Source organism: Dasypus novemcinctus, chromosome 16, assembly GCF_030445035.2.
Source record: "Dasypus novemcinctus isolate mDasNov1 chromosome 16, mDasNov1.1.hap2, whole genome shotgun sequence".
NCBI classification, from domain to species: domain Eukaryota; kingdom Metazoa; phylum Chordata; class Mammalia; order Cingulata; family Dasypodidae; genus Dasypus; species Dasypus novemcinctus.
In genome coordinates, this window is record NC_080688.1 from 60,729,672 (window position 1) to 60,747,706 (window position 18,035).

The 18,035-nt window shown below is 43.1% G+C and overlaps 1 protein-coding gene across 1 annotated transcript in view; it reads left to right on the forward strand.

Annotated features, from left to right (window-relative positions):
- SETBP1 (SET binding protein 1) overlaps positions 1-18,035 on the forward strand; it is a 382,254-nt gene that overhangs the window by 8,584 nt on the left and 355,635 nt on the right. Inside the window, exon 2 of the mRNA XM_058277610.2 lies at positions 11,864-12,520. Coding sequence (XP_058133593.1) covers positions 12,035-12,520 — 486 coding nt within the window. The 5' untranslated portion in view covers positions 11,864-12,034. The remainder of the gene's footprint in view (positions 1-11,863; positions 12,521-18,035) is intronic.

An 18,035-nucleotide genomic window follows, 5' to 3' on the forward strand; every position in this document is an offset into this window, starting at 1 on the left:
ATGGGAGGCATCAATCTGCAGCCAGAGTGGGAACATAATCCAAAGTGGAATTATGCTGTTCACTTGATCAGGGCTGGTGTGCAGTCAGAGAAGACTTCAAGAAGGATGTGGTTCTGGGTTTGATGGAGGAAGTGGAAAACGGGGTAGAATTGCTTTGGCACCAGAGCAGAGATGGGACAAAGGTGACCTACAAATTTAGAATTGCCACAGTGAATGTACTACTACTTGCAAACATGTGGTATCTGTCAGGAGCAGTGCTTCCCTGAAAATAAAGGTCGAACTGGCCCATCCTGAAGACCAGCCCACCCATAGTAGATCTTCTGTTCACAGGGGAAATGGCAAAACCCAAGGCTATCTAAGTTGGGCCTAATCTACTTATTCATGTCTTGATTCAAACTCCTCAACTTCTTGACCCTTTTGATTCAGCAAAATTGATTTGCTATTTGATACTCATACATGTCTATAACCAGATCCTGGTGGATGCTGTAGGGAACCCAAGAGAAGGAGAGCAGTCATTCTCTGCCCTCAGTATGCATGTAAATGGGAGACACCGTTAGAACTCATGAACCAGTGGAGGAGAAGCTGTGGACAGCTGCCAAGTGCCGAGTAACTCAACTGTAGTGGGGGATCAGGGACAGTAGCATTTCCAAGGTGTGGATGGGTCAGAGAAAGCTTCAAGGGGGAGATGGGACTTGGACTGAGCCCTGAACAGTGGGGTAGTCTTGGGTAGGTACAGAGCATCAGGGAAGATATTGTGGTGGGAATGAGCATGGCGTTTTCAGGAGGTGGAAAGGAGTCTAGTTTCACACAGGACCCTGTACACTTTCAGGTAGTGGGACAGATGGGATAGGTCCTGTGAGAAACAGGAGGAGGCTCTGTCTCTCCAGAGCTGAGATAGGAAACCCCCGCCACAGCTTTTGGAGTGCAGGGAGAATGAGCTGAGAACAGGCTTGAGCAGCAGTAGGCTGATCTGATCAGAGGACACCTATATGCACCACATGAGAGCCCCGACATCTGATTGCTACACATACCACTAGTTCCTCATAGCTACCAACACTTCAGTCTGGGGTTTAGGAAAGTTATCTTTAGAATTAAAAATTAAACTACATGTAAGCAAGGCATAGCATTCTGTGAGGCACATAGAAGCTCTACAATACTGGTACGTACCTTCAGGAGTGTAGTATATATTTGGACAAAGATGTATACATGCTTCAGTAACATTCTGGTGTTTCAATGACAGTTCAAGAAGCTAGAAGAGAAATATCAAAAAGGAGTTAGTCTTCATTTATCCCTCTGGTATGCCTAGCAACTCCTTTGTGGCAGAAGTATAAATATGTAAGTGCTAGATTACACTTTATGTTCAAATAACAATGAGCAAAGTGCTTGCTGAATTGCTGAATCAGATACTTGAGAAGTCAAGGAATTTGAAATAAGACTGGATAGAAAGTGGGGTCAAAGTTGGAGGGCTTTGAAAGATAGACTAAGGAATTTATTATCTGTTTGATCATTTGATTTAGCCCCATTGCCTTCAGATAAATCTATCATTTCCATCCCCAATCTACAAATGGCATGGCCAAGGACCAGACTGAAAATGACCACTAGTGCTGGGTATTTGAAGATTGGTGGTATTAGGGTTGAATGGAAAGCAAATGGTGTTTGAAGTCAGACAGAACTACCTCTGTGATTTTAGCAGATCTTTCCACTTCAGTTTTCTCATCTGCAAAATGGCCACATCTTAGAATTATATAAGATAAACAATTTAAAACACCTGTTATATACCAGATGTAGGACAGATGCATCCTTTTCTTTATCACATGGATCTCGCTACTTGGACAGGAAATAGGATCACAGATACTTCTTACCTGTCTACCTGTCTACCATACTTGACCTATTTTGGCACTAATCTGTATATATTATTTACTTTATTCCTTGTGAAGAGAATATGAAGGGCAGGTGAGAAAACTGATACACAGAGAATTTGAGTAATGTGGTAGGTTGGTGGTAACTGGTTTTAGACCTCATGCTTGTGGAGCAGGGGTTCTTAATCGGTGGTCTATGAGCTTAATTGAAATTCAAGAAAACATTGTTCTTGTGGAGATATGTTGGTGTGGGTGTGATATCTTTATTAAATAATGCACAGTATAGTGTGGACTTAGTAAGGGGTCTGTGCTTTTCACCTGACTGGCAGAGGGGTCCATGGAACAAAAAGATTAAGAACCCCTGATGTAGAGGCATCTGTGAGCTTTTGGTAAAAAGTTGACATTACTTTGTATTTTGGAGGCATCATGGTATAAAAGTAAGAGCATGGCCTTTGGAATCATGTAAACTTGAATTCGATTGTGGACCTGCCTTTGTTTCCACATCTGTAAAATGAGGCTAGGATTGTCTGTTTCTGAGGGTTATTGTAAGAATCATGAGCCCCGTAAAGGGCTCAGCTCAGGCCATCGGCTCTGTTTCGTCCTCTTTCCCTACAAGCCTGTGCTTCCCTTGGCTGCACTGGGGAATACAGGCAACAGTTGTGCCAAAGCCAGAGCCTACCCTGGAATGTGAGGACTGGCCCAGCCAGCTCAGTAGAGATCTCTTCCCCAGGAGCCAAGACCCAATGCTCCTGCTGTTGTGTTGTATGACTGGTCTCAGAGGGGTCACTAGTTGTGCAGCTAGAGCTGGAACAATTGGTTACTAAATAGTGTGCCTGGTCTCAGAAGTTTTATTCTGCTTTCTGCCCGTGGAGCTGCAGAACTAGTGGAATCTGATAAAGATGGGGAAGACACCAGCCCTCCCTTGTAAGGACTTCTGTTTGTTAAGTTGGGAATTCAGGTCAGTACTTGAGAATGTCAGACTTGGGAAGGGGCAAGGTTCACCTCTTCCCACCCCCTTATTCTGTAGATGCACAGTGGAAGAGCCAGGGAGGAAGCAGAACAATCCTAGGGGTACCCAGCTCCAAATGACAGAGCAGGTACTTGATTCTTGATTCCTAACTGGATCTATCAGGCAAACTGAGAACAAGAAGAAAGCAGTATTCCAACCAGAGCAGAAGACTCAAGTTAGTAGCTACAAATTAAACTACATGTACATGCTTCCCATTGCATCAAGAGATGGAGGAGGTTGGTCTCCAACTCTTGTCCCTCAGGACTTGACTTGGGAGCTGTTAAGAGAAGGTAGCCCTGAAATAAGTGACAGTTTCGGTGGCGTAGACTATGGAAGTAAATCAAATTTCACAAGGAATTTGAACACCTACTAAGTCGATCCAACATGTTCTTTCATACGTATGATCTCATTTAATCTCTAGTTACGTCTCAAAACAGCCCCTGAGGTAGGATTTTTACCCAATTTTCAAATGTGTCTTGGGCAGATTAAATACATTTTTCAAGAGCAAACACTCAGTGGGAAAGAAGGGCTAAGGACTCTAAACCTGTGACATCAAACCAGAGCTATTTCCATTCTTCTCTTTAAGGAGCTACATGGCACAGGCACTGCACATTCACTGTGCTCTGAGCTGTGGTAAGAGACCCACTCACAGCACAGCACCTTCCCCCTGGAGCTCCTGGTCTAGTGGGAGTGAGTGGCAAAAAAGCAAAACATTGCAACACAGTTCCCCAAATGCTCTGATAGCAGAATGCCCGGGAAAATGAGAGCAAGACCAGTTAATGAGTACTTGTGTGTGTGTGTGCATGCACACACTCAGGGGACTGAGGGGAGGAAAAGGAGGATCCAGCCAGTCTTTCTGAAGGAGTGAAACTTGAACCACTTCTTGGAAGGTGACTTAGAGTTAATCCATTGAGGAAAGGAGATGGGCAGAAGAACTAGCAAAGAGTCAGGGGATTTGGGGGAGCTGTACTTGGTGAGATGCTGGAACACATGATAGGTGCACTACTCAGGGCTTGAGGCTCGGAGCAGGTATATTGTGAGCAGGAGCATACACACAGGGATGTAGAAATAACCACTGAGTTAGAGCTTTGTCCTCTACTGTGGACTATCAGTGTATTGGGGGTGCCAGAGTAGCATGGGTGCAGAGCACTGGAAATGAAGGCCCAGATCAATTTACTAATGTTTATGGAGCCTTTACTCAGGGTATTTCTGCAGCAGGAAGGATTTCAGAGACACATCACTCAAAGTCATAGGCACCTGAGTCAAATGGCTTCTGGCTAGCCTTTGACCCAACCTCTCATTCAGTATTCACTTAAAAAATAATTTGGAGTGTCTCCCCATGTGTCAGGAGCTGTGCCAAGCCCTGGCAATACACAGTGAGCAAAGTAGACACAGCTTTCCTGCCAAAGGCTACTGTCTAGTTTTGGGGTGGGGGGAAGAGGTGAAACTCAGTGACCTAAGTATGTAATCATGAAATGAAATAAATGCAAAGAAATATCCTTTGTTAATAAAGGCACAAATCAGGGCATTCTAATTTGGTTTGCAAAGTTCAGGGATAGTTTTTCTATAGAAGTGGCATTTAACCTGAGCCAGAACGATGAGAAGTTGACTAAAGAAGGTAGGAAGAGAATTCAGGTGTATGTACAGTCCCTGCAGTGGAAAAGTCACTTCTGACTCCCTATCTAAATACCTTTGAAAACATAGAGAAGGATGAAAACTCAGCCACCACCAAAGCCAAAGTCAGGCTTTCAATCTCTTGCCAGAATCTGAGAAGAGATTCTTATAACTACAGGCTGACAGGCCTAGATTGAAAATACAATTGCTTGCCTATCTGTAATCAGACAGGACGACACTCCATCCTTTCACACTATCTGCCCCTTAAGTTCAGAAACTCATGGTTTCTGTCACCCAGAAAAATAGGCAGTCATCAGGTCTACTGCATGGGCAGTTTTCCGAAGACAGCTGGAGACTGTCCGCTCCCTAATATCATTGTATATAATCTCAAAGGCTATAGTTCTCAGAAAATGAATAGGCAAGACTGGAGCGTGAGGTTTGGGAGGAGAGGCAGTCAGGCATTGACTTATGTGCAAGGTTTTTTCCTCAAGTAATGTTTTGAGGTTGACACAGAGTTTCAAAGAATCCAGCAGGACAATCCCCACATCTAGTCCATGAAATCCATACTAGATGGATGTCTACTGTCAGTGGTGTTCCAGTAAGTGTTTACGGTCTGAGTTCTGGAATAGTTAAAAAAAAAAGCCCTGCTTTGGAATGCTAGCTGATTCCAGTGGTGTAATCACACCCACCATAGCCAATTTCAGCTACCAACTTGAGTCACTGATGTTGGTATTGGAAAGAGGTATGCATAATGTGTTCCCATGTTTTTAGCACACCACCTTATTGTTTACTAAGAACTGAGATTATAGCTGATAACAGTAGCCCCAAGTGGAGATTTTGATTAGCTTCAAGAAGGATGGAAGATAACGCCAAAAGCTGACTAATACATTCTCTGTAGGCCAAGACTACCTCTGTATAGAATATAATTAAAGAAAAAGAATCTAACATAAGGATTTAGGGGAAAATATTCAAAATAAGATAAGTAGAACAATATCCTGAAAAATATTTACTACAAAAGCAAAATAAGGATATTAGAAAGCTACTTCACATCTACAGTGGACCAGGAGCAAAAAGTAACAAGGATGGAGCATGCTGAGATGAAAGGACATCAAACTCACCTGAAAGAAGGATAAATAAAGTAAAGAAAGATTATAGGGAAACAAAATGTGCGATAGAAGAATTTAAAATCCGTGGCAATGTTATAAAGACAAAAGGGACTTAGAAAAAAATAAGTTGGTATTATGGAGGACAAATTAAGATAACCTCTCTCAGAATGCAAAAGAAAGAGATAAAAACAGTGGTGGAAAAAATGACAGAAGTTGAAAACAGAGATAAGAGATCTAAACTAAAAATGACAGGAAAGACTGAAAAAGAAACCGAAATCACTGAATGGAAGAAATTAACTAGAAGAATAACTAAAGAGGACATTCTTGAATTATAAAGAACCTGCATCTACAGATCCAGAAGGCCCATGATAAAATAAAGATCCACAATATACTCATTTTGCCATTAAAATATACTAACATACTTGGAGCCAGTGTAGCTCAGTGGTTGAGTGCCAGCTTCACATGTACAAGGTCCCAGTTTCAATCCCTGGTACCTTCTAAAAAAAACCCTAATATATCAAGAAAGAAAATCTTCAATTATAAAGGCATAAAACAAGTTGCCTACAAAGAAACAAAATCAGACTGGCCTCTATTTTCTCTTCTATTTAAATGCTAGAAGACATTCTACAGAGTTCTGAGAGGAAGGATTCTGACCTGAGAATTATAGTCAGTCTGGTGTCTTTCACACGTAAAGGCAAATGAAGAGTCTGGCATCACAGTAACTTGCAAAGTAAGGAGCAGAGGTAGGAAGGAGGATACAGGTCCATGGGGAGTTTAGAAAGGTCAGAAATGAGGAAGACGGCTCTTCCTACATTTGTTATCATTTGCCTTTAGGATCCAGCAAGGTTCATGTAGTTTTAAAAAAGTTTTTTTTTTTAACCATGAACATGGAGTTCCATTATTTTTAAAAAGATAAAAACCATAGCCTCATGAGGCAGGCCAGAAAGAAATTCGTATTTTCTACTTTGTTTCAGCCTGCGACTGAGGCTGAAAGATAGCTAACATGGGCTTCTAGGTAGAACTAGGTCAAGAATGCACAACTTTGGCTCCTGATGAACTTGCCCAGTGAGGGATCTAACCGTCTTACCATATTGTCTTTTCTAGAAGCAAGGGTCAGGGTGATGACGGCTTATTTGGGGGTGGTGGCCGAGGAGCAAAGCAGGCAGGAGAGGTGGATGAGTCTGGGAAGTCAAGCCTGAGTTGGTTTGCTCATTTATTAATTCAGTAAATCAGCGTATGCTTTAAGCACTGTGCTAGGTCTTGGGATTTCACGGATGAATAAAATGTAATTGATGCCTGTTCTCAAGAGACTCAGGATACTACCATAAGGGAGAAATACCTTGAAGAACAGAAAAGATAGGGGTAAGGGCATAACCCAGGCAAAGCCTAAGACACTGAGAACCATCTAGAGGGCTTGTAAAGACCCAGAGTGCTGAACCCCATCCTCCAAGGTCCTGCTCTGGGTGAGACTCAAGAATATCTACTTCCAGCAAGCTCCCAGGTGATGCTGCTGCTGCTTCCAGGCCTCGAATCACATTTTACCAACCACTGGCGTAAGGACAGGAGAGAGGCCAGGGAGTCGCATTTTTATACAAGACTTTGCAAGATCAGTAGGACTTTACCAGGCAGGTGGAGAATGTATTTAGACTAGGAAAGGTTCTTCTGCCTTGAAGAGTTAGGGGGTGGATGATGCACTTTTCAGGCCCATTTAGGTTATGAGTCACATCGAGCCTAACAGGATTCACCTGGTGACTCAGAGAACTCATTCTTCAGGTTCATACCACCATTTTGGAGTTTCCCCATCGGGCTGTGGCTGTGCAGGGTAACAAAGTGTTCAATATGGAAGAGACCTTGGTCCCCCTCCCTAGATTGCTGAAGTAAGGATAGGAGATGTGAAATGGCTTGTCCGTCATGGACAGGATTACAGGATTATGAATGAGTTTCTGGGTTTCTATCCCAGTGTACCTTGCTGCCCCTCTCCTTCTCGCCCCTTTATCCATGTACCTTGATGTTCTACTTCTCATCCCTCTGGGGTCTGCTAGGTAGTTCTTCCTGGCACAGATTTTATTGTCCAATATCTCACCACCTGCCCCCTGCTCCAAGTCCTGCAGGCAGCCACAGAAAGGGTTAACTGTTGTTGGATTGGAGGCCTCATCCAGGTATAGACTGTCCATTGTGCACCCAGAGCGTGACAAGGTGAAATGTTTTCATCTTGTGATACCTTCCCCTCCTCTGTGTATGTGAGCATGTGTGTGTGTGTGTGTGTGTGTGTGTTCATATGGGTGTGTTAGCTGGGGTGGGGGGTGGGGGGGCATCCGAAGAGGACCCACAATTGTCTCCCAGGATCACCAAGATTTAGCTGAGCGTTTGGGGTGGCAGGTAGGTGCTGGGGAGTGGGTCAGAGGAGCACAGCAGCTTTTGGCGCTGGCGAAGTAAACAGCCAGCTTTGGTTTCTTTGTGCTTTGCTTCTGAAAGCTTTTTGTTTCATTTTATTTTCTAAGGTGAAGGGTGCATGTGGACATGAGGGGCTGGGTTATAATTTTCAGAATAGGCAACGAATTTCACAGGGGCCGCCTGGGTGGGTGGAGCTGTAGTTGAAGTAGTTTGAACCAAAGGATTTTGAAGAGCTGTCAAGGGGCTAATTCATTTCCATTCAAAAAGAACTTGAAATCCTCCAAGTGCCCAACCCTGCACTGAGTGCTGAAGGGAATGTAAGAGTTGTACAACCAGAGTCCGCCTCTGCCTGAAATGGCATTATGATTGAGTTAGGAAAATAAGATTTGTGTACTTGAAACAATTAGAAGACAATGCAAGACTAGCATTTAGTGGCAAAAATGTACAGTGGGTGCAATATAAGTCAGGCCAGGTGCTGAGTGTTGTGGTCCAGAGTTTACAAAATGTTGCTATGGAGAAGCAAAGACTTGGGCATGACCTTGAAATATGGGAAGACTTGGAATCTATTTGTTCATTTGTTTATTCATTCCTTCATGCCACAGACATTAGGAGAGCATGGATTGTATGGCAGGCATTGCACAGATCAGTGGAGGGGGATATAAGAAAAGATTATATAAAAATACCAAGGGAGAAAGAATTCTGCATGTGAAGTGCTGTTGCAGAGACTGGTTTGACTTGTGGTAAATGCGAATTGACTGCTAAGTAGCCCTAAGACTGGACTCTAAAGGTGGACCGTACAGAGAGTCTGAAATTGGTGTGTTCCGGAAGACTGAGATTATTCAAAACATCATTACTGTGTCTCTCTAGTATCTGTCATGTCATATACTGCCCTGGTTTAGGCCCTCATGGAATTAGAATCAAATTTCAGTTGAGCCTCCATCAAGAGCTCAGCTCTAATCTCAAATTCTCTGGATCCATCCTTCATGCCACATGCCAAAATTCTTTCTAAAGCACAGCTTTGATGTGACCCTCCCTTCCTGACATCCCTTAATGACTTCTTACTACCTCTATGATCAAATCCAAACTCATTAGCGTGACATTTCTGGACCTCCATGATCTGCTCTAACCTTTTTTTCCAGCCATACTTCTCAGAGTTCTCACTATGTACCACGTTCCCTCACCAAACATCGGTTTCCTCTTTCCTGAACATGTCCTGCTCACTGTTGCCCCAGACTTTACCTCATGCTGTTCTTCTGCCATGCCTTTCCCCTCTACTTATTGAAACCCCTCAAGGTCAAATCCAAAGCCTGTGCGCTCCTCATAGCCTCCTGTGCCATTTTCTAGCTATGTATGCCCAGCACAAGTAGAAATCACTTTCTCTTCCCTTTGTTTCTATCCTTTACTATAGTACTATGGTACGTGTAAAATGTTTTCATTTTAGAGTTATTTTTCAAATCTCTCTTCAAGAATGTAACCTCCTTGAAAAAAAAGAGATGGTGCTTTCCTTATATCTTAAGATCTTGACTTGAAGAGAGCTGAAAAAAAATGTTGAATTGAATTTTTTTTTTTTTGGTGGATCTCTTACTACTTTAGTTTTTTAAATCTTTTTTTTAGTTTCAAGATTTAGAAATTTGTCTTCTAAATCAATTAGTTAATGATTTATACAGTTAAATATAAGAAATTCTGAAGTGAATCATTTTAATAGAAATAATTTCTTAATATTAATAATATACCCACTTCCCACCACCATCCATTCATCTGAAGTTTCAATTTCATCTTCTTTTATCACATCACAGAACTTGTAATATACATTGGGCTGCTTTGGTTCAAAGGTCCAAGTGGATTTAGTTTAGGAACTTCTTATGGAAACTATGTCTTGCCAAGAATAACTGTATAAGAAGGTTTCAGGGAATTAAATGGTGGAAGTGGTGATTGCTGCTAGAGTACTGTCATAAGAAGACATGGCTTTCCATTTGTATGGACCTGGGCTACAAGCTGCGAGGAACCCACTGAACTCTAACTGCTTGACAAGCAGGAAAACGCTCTAACGCATCTTGATGTCTCCAACGCTAGTGCCTGATACCAGTGGTGAATATGACTTTCTGAAAATTACATGTGATTTTGGGTAGGTAGGCAGATCATTATAAATCATTATAGATGAGACACAGAATCTTATAAATTAAAAAAAAAAAACCCAAAACACATCAGATGTCATCTGAACTAACTGCCTGCCCTTCCTCCCAAGCAGGCACTTTATCCCTTTCATAATTTGGGCCATGGGGTGGTTCAGCGTTTGATCGACAGCTTCAGTTAAGAGGCACTCTCCTTCTGTAGGGCAGCCTGCTTTCTGCTTGAAATGCTGTATTTACTGGGTTTCCCCCTAAGCGAAAGCAGTCGTAGGTGTGCCTTTCTGCAGGGCTGAGCAGTTTCCAGGAGCTGAGTACATTGCTGGACTTCTCTGGGGAGCTGGGTCTGTGCTGAAGCCCAGGCTGCCTGGTTGGCCGATTTCCTCACCAGGCGTCAGCTGTGAAGGTGCTGATTCCACAGGGAGAAAACACACACCTAGTCTGCAGCTTTCCATTTCTTGACTCTTCTGAACGCATCTTTACAGACACTGTTGGACATTTTCCAATGGGCACATTTGCTAGCCAATTCTCTAAATTGATGGGCAAGAGGTAGAAGCCCAAGATACACAGTAATGTATTTTGCTGGAAAACTTTTTAGAGTGTTCAGCCATCTAAGAAGACTTGAGTGAACTGGCCTACAGCCTGAGGGAGGAAGGAGATGATGTTTTAAGGTTTCGTGCAGCCCTGGGACTGTTTTCCCTTGAGAATGGCCATTTTGGTCTTCTTTTTGGACTTTGAACATAATGAGTATGAAATTGGGAATTTTAGTGCATGGGGTGGGGTTAAAGGTAAAGAGTAGTTTAGTTGATCCTGTGATGATTCAGAGAGTCTGTTAGGCTTTTCTCTTTTCCTCTGGGAGCAAAGCAGAGATGAAGATCTTGGGGTGATTCCTGATCCCTTCAAAGCCTTTAAAATGCTCTCACTCTTTTTTTTGCTGTTACATAGTCAAAAGGCTACTTTAAGGAATCAGAAAGGGAATTGAAACTGTCTGGAATGGCTATTTTTATCTAAATGATTTATAACAATTAAAAATCTTTTTTTGTATTGATGGGAACATTTTTAGACTCTGTTTTGCATTAAAGATCCTTTTCTAAGTGAGTCCCACTGTATTCTTTTTGTTTCATTTTCAAGCCTTGCACCTAAGCTTTGCATTTGTTTTAAGAAATAAAGGAACGACTTTTGTATGCTTGCAATAATTCATAATGAAACATGATAAAGAAAGGGCAAGGGGTCAGCTAAATGTCCTTCCTCCAAGAGTATGGAGAGCTTGGGTCCCACAGCTCAGGGGTTGTGTTCAGCTCTGCAAACTGTTTTTCACACGTGAGAGGGAAGTGGTGCAAGAAGCCAGCCAAATGCAGTGCCCACAGACTGGAGCATCGACACTAGTTTTCCTTTCTGTCATGGTTTTGATGGTGACTCAGCCAGTTGTGGCTTCAGTATGTGAAAACTCTTATCTTGTGTCTGGGCTTGAAGGCTTGCTACTCTTACCTTTATGCTTGAGGCCTGTGGCCCAAAATTTAATAATCCTCCACTCTGAAGGCATGCATGTGTGGATGTGGGTTCTGTGCGCGTGTATGTGTGTGTGTTTCCCTTTGCTCCAGTATATCTAATTTTGGTATGTGCCCATGCTAGTTTGGTTTCTTTCCATCATTTTTTCTAAAGCTGTAGATAAGTGGGAAGGGGCTTCTGGAACTTTGAGTTTCTTTGGGGGTCCTTTTCTCTCCTGCCATGCCTAATTACCTCTCTTCTTCTCAGTTGCAGATCTGATCACTTCTGAACACCTCTCCGTGTCTCCATCCCTGGGACTCTGAACCCAGCAGCTGGACCGCTTTGTTTGTGGAATTTTGGGTGTCCTCTCTCCTCACCTTTCCTTTTTCCTTTCTCTCCTTCCCCATCCTGAGAACTCTGGAAGACTGTGGCATTGTCATGGAGTCCAGGGAAATCCTAAGCAGCTCCCGGCAAAGGGGGGGCGAGTCGGATTTCCTGCCTGTCTCCTCAGCCAAGGCCCCAGCTGCCCCGGGCTGTGCAGGAGAACCCTTGCTCTCTGCTCCAGGAACTGGGAAGGGGATCCCGGTGGGCGGAGAACGCATGGAGCCAGAGGAGGAGGATGAACTGGGCTCAGGGCGGGACGTGGATTCCAACTCCAACGCGGACAGTGAGAAATGGGTGGCAGGAGATGGCCTGGAAGAGCAGGAGTTTTCCATCAAGGAGGCGAACTTCACAGAGGGAAGCCTGAAGCTGAAGATTCAGACCACGAAGCGGGCCAAGAAACCCCCAAAGAACCTGGAGAACTATATCTGCCCACCTGAGATCAAGATCACCATCAAACAGTCTGGGGACCAGAAGCTGTCTCGTGCTGGGAAAAATAGCAAAGCTACAAAGGAGGAGGACAGAAGCCACTCCAAAAAGAAGGTAGGCAACCTGGTCTTACAGGCTTTTTGCTTGTTTGTTTTTGCGGTTTTATTCCCAACTTTTTAGGGTCGATTTGCGTATTACTTGTTTACTTCTGAATTGCCAATATCCTCGATGACTTGATGGAGTATTTAGGGCCTATAATTTCAGGGCCCTGGAAGAAATGCCTCCCATATATATAATCTTGGTATGTGTATAATATATCATTATCCTTTCTAGCCACAGGAAAAAAAAAATATCTTCTTGAACTATAATTCTGGAGGAGTTCCTATTTATTGTACAGTAGCCAGTGGCTGGATTAGCTCTGGTTAGGCAGGAACTAAATTTTGAGGGTTTTGCTTTAATGTTTGTATCTGTTTCATAGTCAGGAGTGGATGTTGGAAAGGGTTGGTCAATCAGGACCAGCAAGAGACTTTACAACCTCTTTTTGGTTTCAACCATTACTGCTGTAAATCTTTCTAAATTAGGTGAGTCACTCACCTAGGTGAACTCAGTCTTTAGGGTAACTGAGGCTCGGACAGGATGGAGAGGTTGCCATTCTGAAAGGCAGTGGTGAGCATTAGGACTGGATCTGGAGAAAGAAAAGGGGCAGATGATAGGCCTTAATCATTGTCTAATACATTGCAAACTTTTAAGACTGGGCTTAGAATGAACTTGGTCGCTTGTCATTTTCCTCCTAAAAGTCAAATATAGGTGCAGAAGGCAGCTTTCAGGGTAATCGTTGGTGTCAGCTTGTTGGGAATGAATGGGTCCAGCTTTCACTGTACTTATTTTTTATCATTGGGGGTTACAGGGATCTTCACTCCTGGATTGGGTGGGGCACTGCCCTGGTCTCGAAAGTTGTTGTTTCTAAGTATCTTTGGGGGTTAGGAATGACTTTGAAAGGAGTTCATTTCTGACAGAATTTTAGTGTTCTATGTTGTAGGTGTAAATCAGAGTCTCTGTCTTTCTTACCCACATCCAATCATTTCTTTGGGATCTAGTCATGATAGATTAGCTAAAAAGGGCACAGAGGAATGAACCCCTTTCCTTTGTAGCCCAGAGGTCATCTGTAGGATTTCTGTTGTTAGTGGATTTTGAGCTTTATGGCAGTCATTTTCCATAAAACCCATGTCATTTCCCTAGTCTAGGGCTGAGGTTCTTCTGCATGCTAGGGCTTTGGCTGATTTGTTACATTTACAGTTCAAAGACCTGGGCTAGGAGAGATGCTCCAGGATGACTAACTCCTCCTGGTTTGCCCAGGATTGTCTTAGTTTTAAAACTGAGAGTCCTGCCCCCTCAGTCATAGGCAAACTGGCATGGCAGGTCACCTCACATGAATCTTTTACAACACAAAGGTACCTTTAGAAATTGGCTTGTTTTGCTAGATTGTAGAGGTTATGATTTCCCTTCCCTCCCATTACAACTTTGCCATGATCTCTGGGTTCTCTGTGCATAAAATCAAAGGTTATCTTGATACATGCAGAAACTTCTCAGATTCATACAAGGCATCGGTTCCAATCAGACACCATTTGGAAAGTGAAGCTTTGCTTTGGAGTTGGGCACCTGCAGCTTGGAAAATGAATATCTTTGTCTCTGTCCACTGACTGGCCAATTCTTTTTGTGTTGTTGAATTTTTGTGTGGATGGGCAGTTTCGAAATCTTACTGTTTTCCTTCCACTAGACCACTGCCAAGATTTGAGCAGTGGCCCACAGTTTTGGGTTTGCAAAGCCCCATTCCCTTCCCTTGGAAGAATATTGTTTGTCCTGACCAGGTGTCACTTTCCCTAAAGCCACAAGACTGTTCCCACATATACCCTAGTGTCCATCAGAACACCCAAAATAAAACTTTGGGATTTGTGACGTAAGGATAATTTCAAAGCTGAGATGTGCAGTGAAATCTAAAATTCTTAGTCTGGTCATTCTCGCTTGTGGGCTTTATTTGAATACAAACAAAGATGGAATTGCTTATTTGATTATGTGACTTACCATGTAAGTGTTTCTAAACCTCAGCAATGGGAGGGAGCAGAGAGGAAGGAGAAAGGCTGAAATTCAGTGCTGGCTGCTGCATTTGCTGATGTTGAGAAGAGGGTATCATACAATATGTAAAAAATGTTAGGAGTTTGTTTTTCATTGTACTTCTTCATTCTTCTTGCATTTATTTACGCCCAGAGCTGTTACTTTCCAGAAAGGCATGACTAAAGTTATTAGCATGTAGTCTCAATTACTTGATAGATAATGGGAACATTCTCTGATCTCTATTGGGTTAGCATATTTACATTATTTCTTTTCAATTCCTGTCATTTTGAAAACAGAGGATAAGCAAGAACTGAAGCTGCAATTGAGAGGTGGAAACTTTGCCTACTATTTGTAGTGAAAATTACAGTGGAACGAACTTGCAGAATTTATGTCGTTGGGCAAATGTGAAGTACATGATCAAAAACTTAGGTGTGGGAAAAGGGTGAGGATGGCATTTTGTAAGCAACAGACTAATGTCTAAACCTGAAATCGTGTTTTCTAGAACTTTCTTATGAGGTGAACCACCCACTGAAAAAGTACAGATGAGGGGACCTGGGAATCAGGCCCTACATTAAGAGCAAGGATGGAGGGGACCCACTGAGCTGGTCTTTGGGCTACTGGAGAACCTGACTTGAGAGTTCCCTGAATATATCTGATGTCTTAGTCCAGGGGTTGGCAAACCACACCCAAATCCAGCCTGCCACCTGTTTTGTACCACCTGCCAGCTAAGAATGGTTGTTATGTCTCTTAGGGGTTGAAAAAAAAAATCAGAAGAAGGATATTTCAAGACACATGAAAATTATGTGAAATTGAAGTTTTAGGGCCCATAAATAAAGTTTTATTGGAAGAGCCAAGACCATTTGTTTATATTTTGACTATTGACTGCTTTTGCACTATGGTGGTAGAGGTGAGTAGTTGCGAGGGAGTCTGTCTGGCCCTCAAAGCTGAAACGAGAGCAGTGTTATAATGGTCAGGGAATATGGCCACTTAAGTGGGAAACTTTCAGGAGGGACCCCTCAGAGTGCTTCAGTGGCTCAGGATATATGGACTCCTCTAAACAGGTGGCATGTCACCCGCTTTCATATGAGAGAGAGAGAGACTGGAAATGGAGATGTTTTGCAGGAGAAGGTTTACCATGAAGGGTTTTCACAAGATGGGAGGGCAGCATTTGGCAGGAAGTAGGGCTGAGGGGAGAACTCAGAAAATATTTCAGGCCTTCAATTATTCTTTGGACAGGACTTGCTTTGCAGGTGGACTTCAGAAATGTAACGTGTTCTTTATCAAGGAACCAGTACTGTTGCATCTTTAACCTGCTCAGGTAAATGATATAATAACTTAAGCTTCCTCTAATCCTCTTTTAGCTCATTCAGTACAAACAGAGAAAGTGAGGATGCAGCTCTAGAAGCAATGTGAGGTGTTACATGTGAGCATAAAAAGTGCCAGTGATGACAGGACAGGGTTTTATGGGGCCTCTCAGCTGGGTCCATCAGATTCAACAGCATGAGATGGGGAGGGGGAGTATTGGATGAACCCCATATAATGCCCCAAGTCAGGAGATGTGGATTTGTGACTTTAGATCCCTGCTGGAGCATCAGTTTCCTCATCTGGCAAATAGCGACAATAATTTCTAAGTGTTACTCAAAGGAAGGTTTAAGGAAAACAAATAGATTATTTACAGAGCACACAGCATAATAATAGCTCCAATTTATTGAGCACTTACTATGTGGGAGGCCCTCTGCTGGTTTTCATGTGCTAGTATTTCCAACTAGTCCTTTTAACAGTCCTGCCAGGCAGAGATTATTATCTTACAGATAAGGAAATTGAGGTTCAGATTGTTGAAAAGGGTCTGGGAAGGGGCCCTGTTGACTTTGGAAGCCAATTCTTTTAGACTCCAAAGTTCATGTCCCGGTCCCTAAGCTACCCCGCTCTATAAAAATAAAGGGCTACTGGGGCTACTGGAAGGTAAGGATCTACTACTGGGGTCATTTCTTCCACAGATTCCCACATTAATTAAGATGGCAGGATTGCAGACTGGCATGTTGTCCTTAATTCCAAGTGTTTCAGGATGTTTTGAGTACATTTTCAAAGACTTTTTTTTTTTATTTTTGCTTTTGGCCAAAATATAACTTCTATTTCACTTCTTTGGACTTACTTTTCTCATTTCCCTAGCTCTATCAGAAGAACCTGTTTCCTCTAGGAGCAAGGACTTCAGCCTCCTAGAGATCAGGTGCCCACTGTGGTCCTAGAAACATGCTTTGGATGGTTTTTTGGCAACCCTGCCTAGACCATCAGAATATGTCTATGGGAGGATGCGTGGATTCTCTTCTGAGCACTTGTAACCCTTTCTTGGGAAATCTAATTGGTCAGGCATTTCTTTACACATTCCTCAAATAGCAACTTCTTTGTGCGCGACACAAAGATGGAAAAAGGATAGAAAAATGGTTTTTTGGGTGCTGTCTGGGGAAAACTAAGCTGGCATCAGCTTACAGAGAGTAAGGAATGACAAATAAATAAATGAGCTTGGATTTAATTTTGCAAGTGATAGGAGTGCTCTATAGGACTTGAACTAGAAGAGACGGGAGGATTGGGTGCTGGGGAACTTGAGAAAAGTACTGTGCTGCAGAGAGGCTTAAAATGGAAGCCGTGAAAGGGGAATCCTTTGGTTATCCAAAGGTGAGAGGCACCTTTCTCTCTTGACCTTCTATGATTGTACCAATTTGAAATGTCATGTAGGTGAGGGGTTGGTTTTGGGGCGGGGATGCAGGGCAGGGGTGAGAGGTGTCTTGCTTTGCCAAGGACTCAGGTTGCCTGACCTATAACCTCTGCACCCATCATTATCTCCCCCCCCCCCCCCCACACTGGTGGCGGTCCCGGGCATTGGACAGAAAGCTTTCTATCCTTCTTGTGGGTCCCGTGTTCCCCCTCACCCTCCTTGTGCCCAGTGCCTTCTCTTGTAACTCCCAGGAACATTGCTGGACCCACCTTCTAGGGGTGGGCATGTGGTGTTTTGAGCTCCCAGAGATACCAGCTTCTTCCTCCATCACACCCTCAGTCTGTCCAGGAAAGCGTGTCTCACCGGCATTAATTTTTTTTTCTCTGCAAGATTTTTTTTTTAAACAGCACATTCCTATTCATTTCTTGAGTGCCTGGAGATTTTGTTTGCTGATAGGTTTCTCTCTAGTTATTTTATAGCTAAAGTAGCATGGAGGGTGGTGAGTGACCTTTTCTGCAAAGCATTTGTCTCCACAGGGCAATAGGTAACATTTGACATCTTGGGCTGCATGTGTGAGGGAAAGAACTCTGGGCTTGGGGTTGGAGACGGGCACCCTGGGCACTACCACTGCCTCTTTAATTAACAATTTCAGCAAGAATGCTTTGCCTCCCTGGGTCCTGTCTCTGCATGTTAAAACAAAACAACACAAAACAAAATGAAAACAAAAAGAGCTGTTGACCCTGGGAGTCTTATTTCTATTCTAAAAACTGGAAACTTTCAGAGCCATTCTGTTAGACAGAACAA